This window comes from Ostrinia nubilalis, chromosome 7, assembly GCF_963855985.1.
Source record: "Ostrinia nubilalis chromosome 7, ilOstNubi1.1, whole genome shotgun sequence".
Classification (NCBI taxonomy): Eukaryota; Metazoa; Arthropoda; class Insecta; order Lepidoptera; family Crambidae; genus Ostrinia; species Ostrinia nubilalis.
In genome coordinates, this window is record NC_087094.1 from 11,562,671 (window position 1) to 11,576,726 (window position 14,056).

At 38.3% G+C, this 14,056-nt stretch overlaps 1 protein-coding gene across 1 annotated transcript in view; it reads right to left on the reverse strand.

The window, feature by feature from the left end:
* Positions 1–256: 256 nt before the first annotated feature.
* The window catches only part of LOC135073330 (gamma-aminobutyric acid receptor alpha-like), a 45,490-nt gene continuing 31,690 nt past the window's right edge, over positions 257–14,056 (reverse strand). Inside the window, exons 5-11 of the mRNA XM_063967470.1 lie at positions 8,038–8,120; positions 7,084–7,218; positions 4,440–4,567; positions 3,562–3,747; positions 3,067–3,198; positions 2,479–2,668; positions 257–575 (exon numbers count right to left, since the gene is read on the reverse strand). Coding sequence (XP_063823540.1) covers positions 412–575; positions 2,479–2,668; positions 3,067–3,198; positions 3,562–3,747; positions 4,440–4,567; positions 7,084–7,218; positions 8,038–8,120 — 1,018 coding nt within the window. The 3' untranslated portion in view covers positions 257–411. The remainder of the gene's footprint in view (positions 576–2,478; positions 2,669–3,066; positions 3,199–3,561; positions 3,748–4,439; positions 4,568–7,083; positions 7,219–8,037; positions 8,121–14,056) is intronic.

Consider the following 14,056-nt stretch of genomic DNA (forward strand, 5'->3'; position numbering starts at 1 on the left):
CTACACATTCAGTCTACTTTAGTAGTGTACTTAGTAGGCACAGTAATGTCTTCAGCAACTTTAAATAATGTTCCTCGGTAAAAGCTAATATAGTTTTTTCTAAACGTGCATTACCTTGCTCAATGAACTGTCTCTATTTCATTTTTCACTTTTTCCGTAATTAAAAACAAAATAGATTCACGATTGTCGAGTTTTATTTTAATTATCTCTAGATTACCTGGTAGATAAGAACAAGATAAAGTATGTCACTATTATTTTATTATTAATCTTTAGTAAATCATTTCATTAATTTAAATTACATAATAGTTCTCACGTGATTTTCCTTATTTTTCACGGAAGTCGCAAATGCGAAATATAGTTTACTACTACTATTTTGAACCTTATTGACAATTAAAACATTCCTAATCCCAATTAATGAGAAAGGGTATTGATAGGGTTGTCGCTCCAAGCAAAGTCGGCACTGGAGAACGCATAGATCATCCAGTAGAACAGGTTGAGAAGCGCGAACGAAGCAGGAAACAGCACTCGGGCAGCCCTGTCGATGTGCGACACGCTGTTGATGTGGCCACGACTGCCTGGAAATTACAATATACGTAGTTAGCAGGGTCGGAGATAGGATAGGGATGGATCCATGTTCGATGGACCGAGGATGTCAAGTTGTTGGATGAAACTAGGGAGATCGTGCCAATGGCCGTGTAATGCCATTGGTTGATAGTGATATTATTAGTCCCCTAGCTCCTATTGCAAGTGTATTTCAGTAGTAAAAAAGTCGTTCAGTCTTCATCCGAACTGCGATTATGAGGTTGTTGAGTGTAAGCTATTTGTTTGATTCAAGCACAATATAAATATCTAATCGTCTTCAGGGAAATCAGAAGATTAAGAATTTAATTTTACAAGATGTTTACAAAATAATTTCGTGTATAATTTAACTCAATTCCCAAGGGCCCCATTTATCATTAAGGTCAAAGTTGTTTAATTTTGTTGGTGGAATCTGGTTTTCCTATTGCTATTTTTGTCATTTTAGAGTTAGGGGGCGGTCAGGCATTGTTTCGTAGTCTTGGTACGCGAAGAAGTTGGTCAAGTGGCCCATACTCGTTTCATCTACCTCTAGCAGTAGAACGACTACCTGTAGCGCCACTATGGCGACTCTCAGTTTGCGTGAGACGATCTTCGGCACAATGTCCCCTTATTCTGGAGAACACACTAGAGAGAGCTACCATGGATGGTAGCACTCTATGCTAGACGTAGTACACAGTCTAGAAGTTGGTTAAGAGTTCGGACCCGCCTCCAGCTGCCTCTGGCGGCGGTAGCGGTCATCTCCAGCAAGGCAGTACAGTAGCTGGCGCCAGCGCGGCACGCGGGTCTCGGTCTGCGTGGTGCGCTCCATAGTGCGCCGCACCATCTACATAGAAGTAGGTCGAGTGGTCCGTACCCGCCTCCAGCTGCCTCTGGCGGCGGTAGCGGTCATCTCCAGCAAGGCAGTACAGCAGCTGGCGCCAGCGCGGCACGCGGGTCTCGGTCTGCGTGGTGCGCTCCATAGTGCGCCGCACCATCTACATAGAAGTAGCTCAAGTGGTCCGTACCGGCCTCCAGCTGCCTCTGGCGGCGGTAGCGGTCGTCTCCAGCAAGGCAGTACAGCAGCTGGCGCCAGCGCGGCACGCGGGTCTCGGTCTGCGTGGTGCGCTCCATAGTGCGCCGCACCATCTACATAGAAGTAGCTCAAGTGGTCCGTACCGGCCTCCAGCTGCCTCTGGCGGCGGTAGCGGTCGTCTCCAGCAAGGCAGTACAGCAGCTGGCGCCAGCGCGGCACGCGGGTCTCGGTCTGCGTGGTGCGCTCCATAGTGCGCCGCACCATCTACATAGAAGTAGGTCACGTGGTCCGTACCGGCCTCCAGCTGCCTCTGGCGGCGGTAGCGGTCATCTCCAGCAAGGCAGTACAATAGCTGGCGCCAGCGCGGCACGCGAGTTTCGGTCTGCGTGGTGCGCTCCATAGTGCGCCGCACCATCTACATAGAAGTAGGTCAAGTGGTCCGTACCGGCCTCCAGCTGCCTCTGGCGGCGGTAGCGGTCGTCTCCAGCAAGGCAGTACAATAGCTGGCGCCAGCGCGGCACGCGGGTCTCGGTCTGCGTGGTGCGCTCCATAGTGCGCCGCACCATCTACATAGAAGTAGGTCACGTGGTCCGTACCCGCCTCCAGCTGCCTCTGGCGGCGGTAGCGGTCGTCGCCAGCGAGGCAGTACAATAGCTGGCGCCAGCGCGGCACGCGGGTCTCGGTCTGCGTGGTGCGCTCCATAGTGCGCCGCACCATCTAGGTACATAGAAGTAGGTCAAGTGGTCCGTACCCGCCTCCAGCTGCCTCTGGCGGCGGTAGCGGTCATCTCCAGCAAGGCAGTACAGCAGCTGGCGCCAGCGCGGCACGCGGGTCTCGGTCTGCGTGGTGCGCTCCATCTACATAGAAGTAGGTCAAGTGGTCCGTACCCGCTTCCAGCTGTCTCTGGCGGCGGTAGCGGTCGTCGCCGGCGAGGCAGTACAATAGCTGGCGCCAGCGCGGCACGCGGGTCTCGGTCTGCGTGGTGCGCTCCATAGTGAGCCGCACGGCGCCGCCGCCCGCCGGCGAGCTCGGGGACGCGCCGCCGTCTTCGTGGCTCGCCGCCGGTAAGGAGAAGCTCTGGAAAGACGCGAATATTTACTGACGTTGAAGATATTGCTTGAAATCAAGAAATATAGATTCAATTGGGGAAATGCAAGTCCTTAACTTACCTAAGTACACTAATAACATTTTTATCCTACTATCCTACTAATATTATAAATGCGAAAGTTTGGATGTCATGATGTCTGGATGTTTGGATGTCTGGATGTTTGTTACTCTTTCACGCAAAAACTACTGAACGGATTTTGTTGAAACTTTACAGTATTACTGTTTACATATAGGCAAAAGCTAGTCTTACATATAAATAGTGTAGTAGGTACTCTTTACTCGTTTCTAATTTACAAAATTGGTTGCACACTGCCACGTGTTATTTTTTTTATTAATGATATTTCCTGCGAAAGAGTGTGGTAACTCACATAGTTGGTGACAGAGCGAGCCGAGCTGCGCCGGCGCACGGCCAGCTGGCGTGCCGCGAACGCGTCGCCCCCCACCTCCTCTATCAGCTCCTCCCATTCCGAGTCGTCGATCACTATCTCACCTGAACCGACCTGGAATAAAATACATAGTTTCCTGTCTGAAATCAGTTAATTTTATACCAATCATCAAAGCCAGAAGGAAAAATTCTTAAAAAATAACTGCCTAAAAAGCTTTTGGAGCTACAATTCGTTTACATTTGCCGCAAAATTTGAGGAAGCAGGTTGACTTTCACGATAGCTAAGTACTCGTACTTTGCTTATGAAAAAGTAGAGTCGCAACGTAACTAAATTTTCTGCTCGTAAATAAACGCAATAAATATTGACAATAATTTGGTGCTGTTCCCATAGTAAAAGTTACCTATTTCTAAAAAAAAAACATGATCAATTTATGTAACAAAAAGGGCTACGCTACATCCATTCGTTAAGTTTACTTACCTTAGTAAAATAGTGCACCCCAGCAAACTCCAGCAGCGTGGCGATGCAGTAGAAGAAGCTCATGAGTAGGAACCAGTCGAGGGCCGTGGCGTACCGCACCTTGGGCAGGTCCGTCCGCGAGTCCAGGCTGATGGTCGACAGCGTCAGGACAGTGGTTATGCCCAAGCCCACCCGGTCTGAGGTCGCCTGACAAGTAAAACATAATAATAGGAGTAGAACCATTTAGTTACATGTGTATAAAGTTTTTGTTACAATCGATTTGGGACTCTACATTCTTTCGGTCGGATTTTAGAAATCCCCATCATACTCTCTTGCAAGGACTATTTAATTATGTAGGTGTAGGGACAGTATAGGCACGTAATTTCAGGCTAGGAGAGGATGTTTTAACAATTCAGGGTAATTTGTTGTTAAGATTTGGTTAACATCGGTCAGATTTAGATAAGGAAACTGCATCTTGCACGAACTCGGTATTGAACCTTAAAAGCTGCGTGTAATTTTGAACTTTAACTAAGTAAGTAAGTAGGTAAAATCCGCACCAATCGTGCTGCGTGTTACACACCCACAGGATTAGTCCATGCCACAGGTCAATCACCATTGCAACTTAGGCCTAAAAGCGATTCCTTGTACCCGAAAACCGAGAGAAGCACGTGTGTAGTAAGGAACGGCTACCAAGGCTCACAGTAACATCACGTTTAAATAGTATCAGCTTAGCAAAAAGAAGAGCGACAAGAGTTACCTTATATGTAGTAAGTCAAAGACACCATAGATAGATACACCTACTGTTTATTGCACTTGTTTTACTTATCTATGATCGATGATTAACATAATAAAATCAATATTCAAATAAAATAATTAATAATGCAAAGCCATTTATTTACCTCACGATGAATCCAAAAGGACACCCAGGAGAGTACAACGATGAGGATACAGGGCACATACACCTGGATGAGGAAGTAACCCGTGTGCCGTTGCAGGTTGAACGACACCTGGAGCACTGAAAAATCCCCTGGAACAGATGAGGCATCCGATTTATTGGCATTCAGTATCGTCTACATAGAGTAAAACGAACTCGGCTTTTCACTTCAAACGAACCGAAAGAATGATTTGTCAGATGAAACACAAGCAGGTAAACCTGTTTAGTTTAAAAACTAAATAAATACCTCCTAGTAGAATACATATCTATTAATATGCTCATAAATTAATAAATTGTAATCTAGAATATTGTATGACCATTCATACACATACAGATCTGGTCACGGTATGAATTTAATATTTATTGACCATTCAGTGAATGAATATTCGTTTTATCGGGTTTGATAGATTCTATAAATCATTGACCATTTCATAAGACATTCAGTGAACCGTTTTAGCAAATGTTGATATCTCATGCGTAAAAAAGCCGATTCGTGTCATCGAGCCAGGCCGAGGATCGCGATACCTACCTACTGTTTGTCTGATATTGCTTTATGTGCTCCTGACGCGAAAAAAGCAAATCATATTTGAAGGAAACCATTTGAGGTCTATTTTCGGAGGCGATTTGAGATAAGCACCATAAATGTGACGTTGGAATTTTCGATAAACGAGAGATGTTAGATCTTGGAACACTCTTACGAAATATTACGAATTGGGCCATGCTCAGTTCAATGAATAGGTAAGACGATATTAAGACCTACATTTCACGGGTTGAGTGCAAGGACTATAGAAGTTTTTAGTTGAGTAGGTAGGTGGTATATTTTGAAACAAGTAGGTAAGTAGGTACCTCCTTTTATGAGTAAGTATAGGTACCTACTCATTATTAAACTATAATAGTACTTAGGGAAGCCATTAAGTACATATGTCATGAACGGACCGATTTTATCTACTAAAATAAAGAGAGAACTTATCTTTTTATATAGGTACTTATGACTTATACGATTTTTTACGATCACTGTAGGTGTCATAGGAAATTTCACGGGGCTTTTAGGTATTTTTAGTTTAAGTTTCAAGAAAAAAAAAGTAGGAAAAAGAGAGCGAAGGGAGAGGTCATTATCATATTATTTATGCCCGATCCTCCACTTTGCTTTTGACACCATTACGAACGCTACATAAGATTTTCCTACTTACCCGTAGGTAACAACATTACGCCTCCCTATAAAACACATTTGGGTAATAATGTTAACTATAATATTTCCATATCTGGGCGCGTATAGGAAATCACATTAAGCTGTAAGCGGATAAAGCCGGGGCCCGCGCTAGTGATTAGTGGAGATGAAAGCTGTTATGAGAGCGCTCGGCGGCAACTCGAGAGCTTTCGCCCGCCTCCAATATTGATAGCGTTAACACATTTTTCAAGTTTTCTTAGAATATAATTAAGAATGTCTCGAAGTACCTTTTAAGTAAGGTACATAGCTCGTGTACATAAGAGCGGGCCTGTCTTTCAATTAATTGAATTGGCTAAACATTTACCCAGCGAGTGTTAGGTAAAGGTTGTCCATTGTCTGGGGCTCGAGCGCTAGATTGATTGGAAGTTGAAGATGACTATTATCTGGTCTATAGTTTGAACAAACGGATACGTTGTTCAAACCTTGGCGTTAATTGCTTTCAATCCTTAAAATTAGTTCACCTGCAAATTCCTAACATTTACTTTTTTCAAATATACCTACCAAGAATACCATCATTAGGTACTTAAAATAATTTCAGAATATAAACCTTATGATCTACCCAAAATCATGTTACTTATCGTCTAAGAGACACTTGAGTGTTAGGAAGACATCATAAGCGAGAAAAAGTCCTCGTTGTTTGTACAGGCGAAGTAATAATGGCGGTTGGTTTTGTTTGTACCGAACAAACTTTCTTGCTAAATGAATAGAACTTCGTCGTAGGTAATTAATATGATGTAGGGAGAGATACGCTCTATTAACCCCGGACATGCCTACTCGTAAATTGCGAATGGAATTTTATGAACAATATTGGTTACATCTACAATGGTCTATCCATTGTAGCCCATAGCATGCAAAAACCTCAATGATACGCTGGCCGTTTGGTGTAGTAGTTCAGAACGGACTACTACTACTATGCCGAGATGTTCCGGGTTCGATTCCCGGCCGGGCAGAAATTGAAATTATGAATTTTAATTTCTGTGACGGGTCTGGGTGTTACTATGTATAATAATATGTATGTATTAAAAAAAAAGTATGTTTATATCCGTTGTCTAGTCTAGTACCCATAGTACAAGCTTTTGCTTAGTTTGGGATTAGAGGCGCAGTGTGAAAAATGTCCAACGATATTATTATTATTATTATCTATAAGCATTATCACTCCTTTTCAAATGTCTAACAAGTTTAAGTATGTGTATGGAAGAGAAGTATACATAAGCACTTGCGTGAGCCTGCTAGTGTAATGTATAATTTCATAAATTAAAATTAATTTAGTGTTTTAAACAAGTCTAGCCAAAACATTATTTTCATTACAGCATAATCCAGATATTTTAAAAGATATGACTCTTTATTTGTTGCGTGTGTTGAAGTGTCAGCGTTATCTTACCTTCTCTCCTGGTGAAGGTGAAGTTTCTATAAGGAAAGCTGATGAGGTCAAACTGGGAGAGCGTCATGCCGGGAACGAAGTTCACGCTCTCAGAATTCTGCCACTGGTATACCAACTGCTGGTTTGAGTAGGCGTCTGTTAAAAATAAAGTCACATAATATAAAAAGTATTATCTTTTATACTAAAATAACTACACTCAACATCAAATAAACCGCACCTTCCGCGACGCGAACTTTAAAGATTTTGTTCTGACACAATCATGGTGCCCCAACAATATTGGTGTTATTTGAAAGCCCAATAAACAAACTTAAAGAAAAACACATTTAATTTTTTTATAAACAATTAACAGGTACCATAAATGTGACTTGAAAAAAGTCCTCACTTGGGGCTCATCTATGGGCCCAAGTAGACCAATTTTTGTGGTTATAAAACCAAATAATGATCTTACGTGTCCTTTTTAACAGATGGATAGCAATTAATCCCAACTTAACAGTTTTATAGTCATAAAAGTTGGCCCAAACGTAACTACCTATTTTTTGAAAAAGTGACTCTGGATCCTTCTAAAGACACATTTTTGGGGTAAAAACCTTTCCTTTAATGAAATGAAGTTATGAACTAGATTTTCAAATGGTATCAATGTTGGTGGAAAGTGGGGATGCATACGTTTGATAAGTGCTTGTAGCGGGAGGTGCGATTTATTTGATGCCGAGTGTAGTTCGTTAAGCATGCTTTCTAAAGTGAGAATGCTCGACAGCAAATAACCTTCAAGAAGTGCTTTTTAACTTTAATGGTTGTAGCTTAGATTCCTAATAATTCGTTGTTGTGTTACTGACAATAATGATTCAAGTAAAACTAAAATAACAGTTAAATAATACTCCTTAATAAAAGTAGTAAACTACCTACTTATGAAGTAAAATGACAATTAAGGTTATAGTTGTCATTCATAATACTCACAGCTGCCAAGGATTAGAGGGCATGATTGCCGGTCCATGGGAAAGTTGCGTAGCTCCATAGGACACTTCGCTTTGATTGTTAGTCTGCAGACAACAAACATTAAATGTACCGTCAAAAATAAGCAAATTGATTAATAATTTGTCTCCAATATATTTTCTTTATCACTATTCATATAGGTACCTACTAAATATATGATTACATCAATGATCAACTGGTTTCGGTCTCACGAGCTTTGAAATTGTAACCTCGTAGCAGATACGGCGTAGCATATCGACACTCGTAACGCGATACTCTCGTAGAGTTCCTCGTAACGCTTCGTAGCGCATATGACTTCGTAGCTACATGGAAGTTTGAAGGTACTGGGAAGGCATCAAGTAAGAATGACCATTCACAATTAAATTCTAAATATTAATTAGCAATTATATATTTCGTTTTTAATTATACATTTGTAATTTAATAGACAATTCAAAAATTAAAGTTAATTATAGTTTGATTTAATATCAAGCTACTGTAATAGGTATCCTACAAAAAAATCGCGGTCAGTATACAACCTGCTCATGATAAGCTATAAATAAATCTGAAAGTTACTTAAGATTTACCTTTTGAAGTTTCCCTACATGTTTTGATTTATTACTTTGCCCAAATTTTGAAGTAATCCAAAGAAAATTTAACTAATCTACGCAAAATATGCAAAGTTTAGTGTAGGTACGGGCGAGCGGCTATCCTGAGTCATTTTTGATTAACGTTGGGTAATTTGCTTTTAACAGAAATCTAATTATGTGCTCATGGGACCTTATCTGTCAGACATAATAGGACTTTTAAATAAAATACACTTTAAACACATATTTCAACATTAACAGAGCATATTAATTGGATACATTACCCATTAGTAATTTGAAACAGTGATGACAGATACCTTGATGCTTCAGAGACACTGGCGGAAAATTAAATTATTATGAGGTAGGTACGTACGAGGGCATGTCAAGGCAAATACATAGTATTTTATATTAGTTGTAATACATGCTATTTGGCAATAAACTATAGATATGCTATTGACTGTGCCTTCTATAGACCTTTGATTCTTCTTCTTTTCGTGTCGACAACAAACCTACACAGTGTCAGCCCATAACTCCGCCACAAGAGTGGCGTTGTCAGCAGCACTCATCAAATCCTCCAGAGTGTAGTTGCTTGGACAAACCGAAGTTGACCTTTGATTTTAATGTATTATTGACATTCTTACTTGACATATCATTTACATGCCAATATCTTGGTAAAACATGTTGTACCTATCACCTGTTAAAACTGTAAGACCAAATCATGTTGCTTTGTAATATGTTTTCACACATGTTTATGTAAATAAATATCTTTATCTTTATTAAAACTGAAACATGGCACACTGTTCAATAGCAATCAATTTTGATTATGCTACCACGTAATGAAACACTGTATTGCTCTCGAAGAAACAAATAGTGGTTGTTTTTGTGACTAGGACAATTAAGCACCGTATGCGGATATAGCATCACATTTCATGGTGCGAAAACGCCATTGCGTTCAGTTTAGCGTTCAGGAGAATTCAGGAGAGAGCGATCAGCGCCTGAACTAAACCGATTAACAGCCGATTGGAACTTGCACTTCGCTAAGTGAATGCGCACTAGTCTAGGACGTTTTCAGTAAAACTAGTTAACAGTTCCGGCACTTAGGTAATTCTAACTAGAAATGAGTTTAGGCAAAACCATGTGAAAGAGAAGTTTCTTCCTAGTTAGCAGGAGTCTCGCTGGTATTTAAAAGAGACAAACCGAGTTTTTTTTATAAATTGAAATAGGTATTAAAATATACCTATTTAAATTAACTGCCATCTAATTGCAACTTTTCAAACGTACCTAACTAACACGTACATACCTATTTAGGCACTTATCCTTTTTACCTCAAGTGTATGGTTGATTAAATTTCAGTTTATGTTGTTAGGCGAACAATAAAAGTTGTTTTACTTATCCATTAGCCATTATAGAGGGTGGATACTCCCGCAAGGTACCCTCTCATCGCACTCAGAATTTGTGGCTAAATCAATGTTAACCTCTATTTCAGCCGAGATGTCGGTCTTCATTTAACTTATAAAGTTGATTTGCATACTATTAAGAGACCTGACTACGAGTCTATCATCATTATTACTGTTACACTGTCTTCATTTCCAAAACTTTTAGTGAGGTACCTACCTAATTTATATTAATACCAAATCCGCAAGGACATTAAGTCAATATCTTAAATAAATCTAATTTATCAAACCGGTTTCAGAGTGAAAGCTCGTACCTATAAACATTCATAGGAAACTACTATTCATGGCTCGAATACAAATTGTTTGTGCTCATCAGACAGACACTGGTAGGATTAGAATCCGGGACCGCTGATATGATAATAAATAGGTTTAATTGGGATTGGGAAGCTTGATCGGTTGAACATCATTTAAACCTTGATTTTTCTCTATATTTTTTGCTTCTAAAGTTTTAGCTTTGCCCAGAACTTTTAACTGAACAATAAAGTACTTAAGTAAGTAGATAAAATTAATAATTAACAAACTTCTAAATTAAAAAGACTTATTTAAAATTACTACATCACATACAACAATATTCAAGTTAAACGTTGCCTTTCATTATAAAAACCGCAAGAAATGGCTATCCATCTATTGCTCTTTTGTTTTTACATTTATTACTGGAACTTTTGATTAATAACTTCAATTTATCACAAGGCAAGTGAGTTTGTTGTTAATTTAAGAATATCCATGGCAATTTGCGTCCAATGAATGCCAGGGCTGGGTAATCGGAGCGCACATTTTTCACTCTGCCAATTAAAAATGGGGGACTCCGTGTTTGCTTTACTACGAAATTAATGAACTTTCCCTCACATAACATTTATTGGGTAATCAGGCTTGTGAAATTGGTTACTAACTATGCACACAATGCCCCCTGCGGGTGAGGACTCTATAAAAAATCATATTAATACCACAACTATAGAGAAAAGAGGCACTATTCCGTATTATTTTTCTAAAGTAAATAAAAAACAGACATTTTTTTGAGCCTAATAAATTACTGACTTATTTTAAAATTCTTCATCAAAATATTGCCAGTGTCTTATCTAAACAAGAAATTATAGAAATGACATTAGAAGAACTAAAAGAAGGTTCCGAAGAACCAGATGTACTCTGTTTCACGGAAACTTTCTTAAAATCTGGCCATGAGGATTATATAAAGTTCAATAATTATGAGATAGCAAGTAGCTTTTGCAGAAATAAAAGTAGGGGTGGATCTTGTATCTTCGTAAAAAAGGGCTTGATATTTAAAGAATTAACATTCCTTAAAAATCATGCATCTCAGAACCTATTTGAAATATGTGGTTTAGACATTCCTTCTATAAAATCGGCCATAATATGTATTTATAGAACTCCGTCTTCAGATCCGACTCTCTTCATAAAAAGACTAGAGTCTCTACTATTCGAAATGTTTAAAAAGAACAAGTTCAAAGGTAATGTGATTATAGTAGGTGATTTTAACATTAACATATTAAAACAAAATTCAATTACCAAATACTTTCAAGATGTATTATATAACTATAACCTAACAAATCATATCAATGTTCCTACACGGAAATCTTCGTGTATAGATCTTATTTTAAGTAACATAGTTAAAGCAAACGCTTCAGTACTGCCTCTGCACCTCTCGGATCATAATACAGCACAAATGATAAGCTTTCCCATTAAGTGTAAACAATTAAAACCGGCCTTTCATTACATTTATGTGAGAGACTACAGTCCTGAAAATATGAGTAAATTTGAAAAGTGTCTAGCTAGTCTCTCTTGGTCAAATGTATATGCAGAGACAGACTTTAACAAAGCTTTTAGTGAATTCCACGAATTGTTTTGCCTACTTTATAAATTATGTTTTCCAAAAGTTAAAAAAAAGGTAAACAATATTAACAAAACGAGACATAATTGGATTAGTAATGGCCTTCGAGTTAGTTGCAAGAGAAAAAGATACTTACGTTACCAACATTACAAATATAAATCAAATTTAAGCAAAAATAAATACAAAATATACTCTAACATCCTACAAAAATGTATAACTAAATCAAGAAAGAATGCTAACATTAAATATATAAATAACAGCAATAATAAATGTAGAGCATCGTGGACTATAATTAAAAATGAAATAGGCAATAACATGAATCTAAATAGTATTGACAATATAAAAATAGATAATGTTATTATAACGGACCCTACAGACATTGCAAATGCATTTAATGGACATTTCATTAATTTGACTTCGAATATAAATAATAAACGTAATGTGTTAATTAATAACAAAAATAAACAAAGTAACTCAATATTTTTGAAACCTATGACACGTAAGGAAATTAAAAGTATAGTTATGTCCTTAAAAGGTACACAATCAGTGGGCTATGACGAAATTACTACAAAAATATTGAAAACTTGCATTGAAAAAATTATAGCAGTTGTGACTCATCTGGTAAACTTCTCATTTGAATCGGGAATTTTTCCAGAGGTGTTAAAATTATCTATCGTAAAGCCACTTCATAAAAAGGGGTGTAAAGAATGTGTTGACAATTATCGCCCGATCACCTTGATTTCAGTTTGGTCTAAATTATTTGAAAAGTGTATGCATGATAGACTCACAAACTTCATAACCAAATACAATTTAATCAACAGTGAACAGTACGGCTTTCAAAAATTGAAATCAACTTCTACAGCAATTTTTTCGCTAATGCATCATGTTTTAAATAGTGTGAATGACGATAAGTTGACTACTGCACTGTTTCTTGATTTGTCGAAAGCATTCGACCATATCTCCCATGAGAAACTACTTACCAAAATTCATGAAGTTGGCATTAGGGGGCCTGCGTACACATGGCTTGCATCATACTTATCAAACCGCAAACAGAAAGTAGTCATTAGCGGATTAACCAAAAATAAAGATCTTTTATTTTACTCGTCTGACGAAAGACAAAACAAGAGTGGAGTCCCACAAGGGAGTGTATTGGGACCCACCCTATTCTTATTATACATAAATAATTTATCTGACGTAACAAATCATAAATGTATTCTATTTGCTGATGACATTACAATAATTATAACCACTGACAAAAAAAATAATACAATTAAGGACCACGAAATTGACATAAACAATACTTTACATAATACTATCCAATGGCTTGACAACAATAATTTGACAATTAATCTGAATAAAACTAATTACATACAATTTAATCAATCCAAACACTTACAATATAATTTTAATTTAAATATAAATGTTGGAAATGTAGCAATCAAGAAGGCATCCGAAACAAAATTTTTAGGTATAACAATCGACCAAGACATTAATTGGAAGGCACATGTAGATGATCTCTGTATGAGAATCAATCGGTTTGTATATGCATTGAAACAAGTTAGGAAAGTGACTAATATATCAACAGCACTAGTGTCTTACCATGCCTATGTTGAATCGATTCTGCGCTACGGCCTCATAGCGTGGGGAAATAGTACAGATTTTAATAGAGCCTTCATCGCGCAAAAAAAATGTATTAGAGCTATAGCTGGGATACCATCCGACAAATCGTGTAGACCCTTATTTCTAGAGTTTGGTTTGTTACCATTACCGTCTTTGTATATTTTAGAAATATGTACTTTTGTCAAGAAACATTTTACGTTGTTCAAAAGAGTCTGCGATATAAATTTGCGAACCCGTAGAGACCCAGATAGACTTGTTCTGGAAGTCATACCTAGATCTGAGAAATATAACCGAAATTGAGTAGCAATGTGTGTTAGAATATATAATAAAATACCAAAAAGTATAAAAACATTAAATTCTAGCCAATTTTCAAATAAACTGCGTGGATGGCTTAAAAGTAAAAACTATTATAGTGTCACAGAGTTCCTTAATGACCGAGAGTTTTGAATATAATGATTATGTAACAATATTTAGCACTAATGTATGTACCTTTAACATGACTG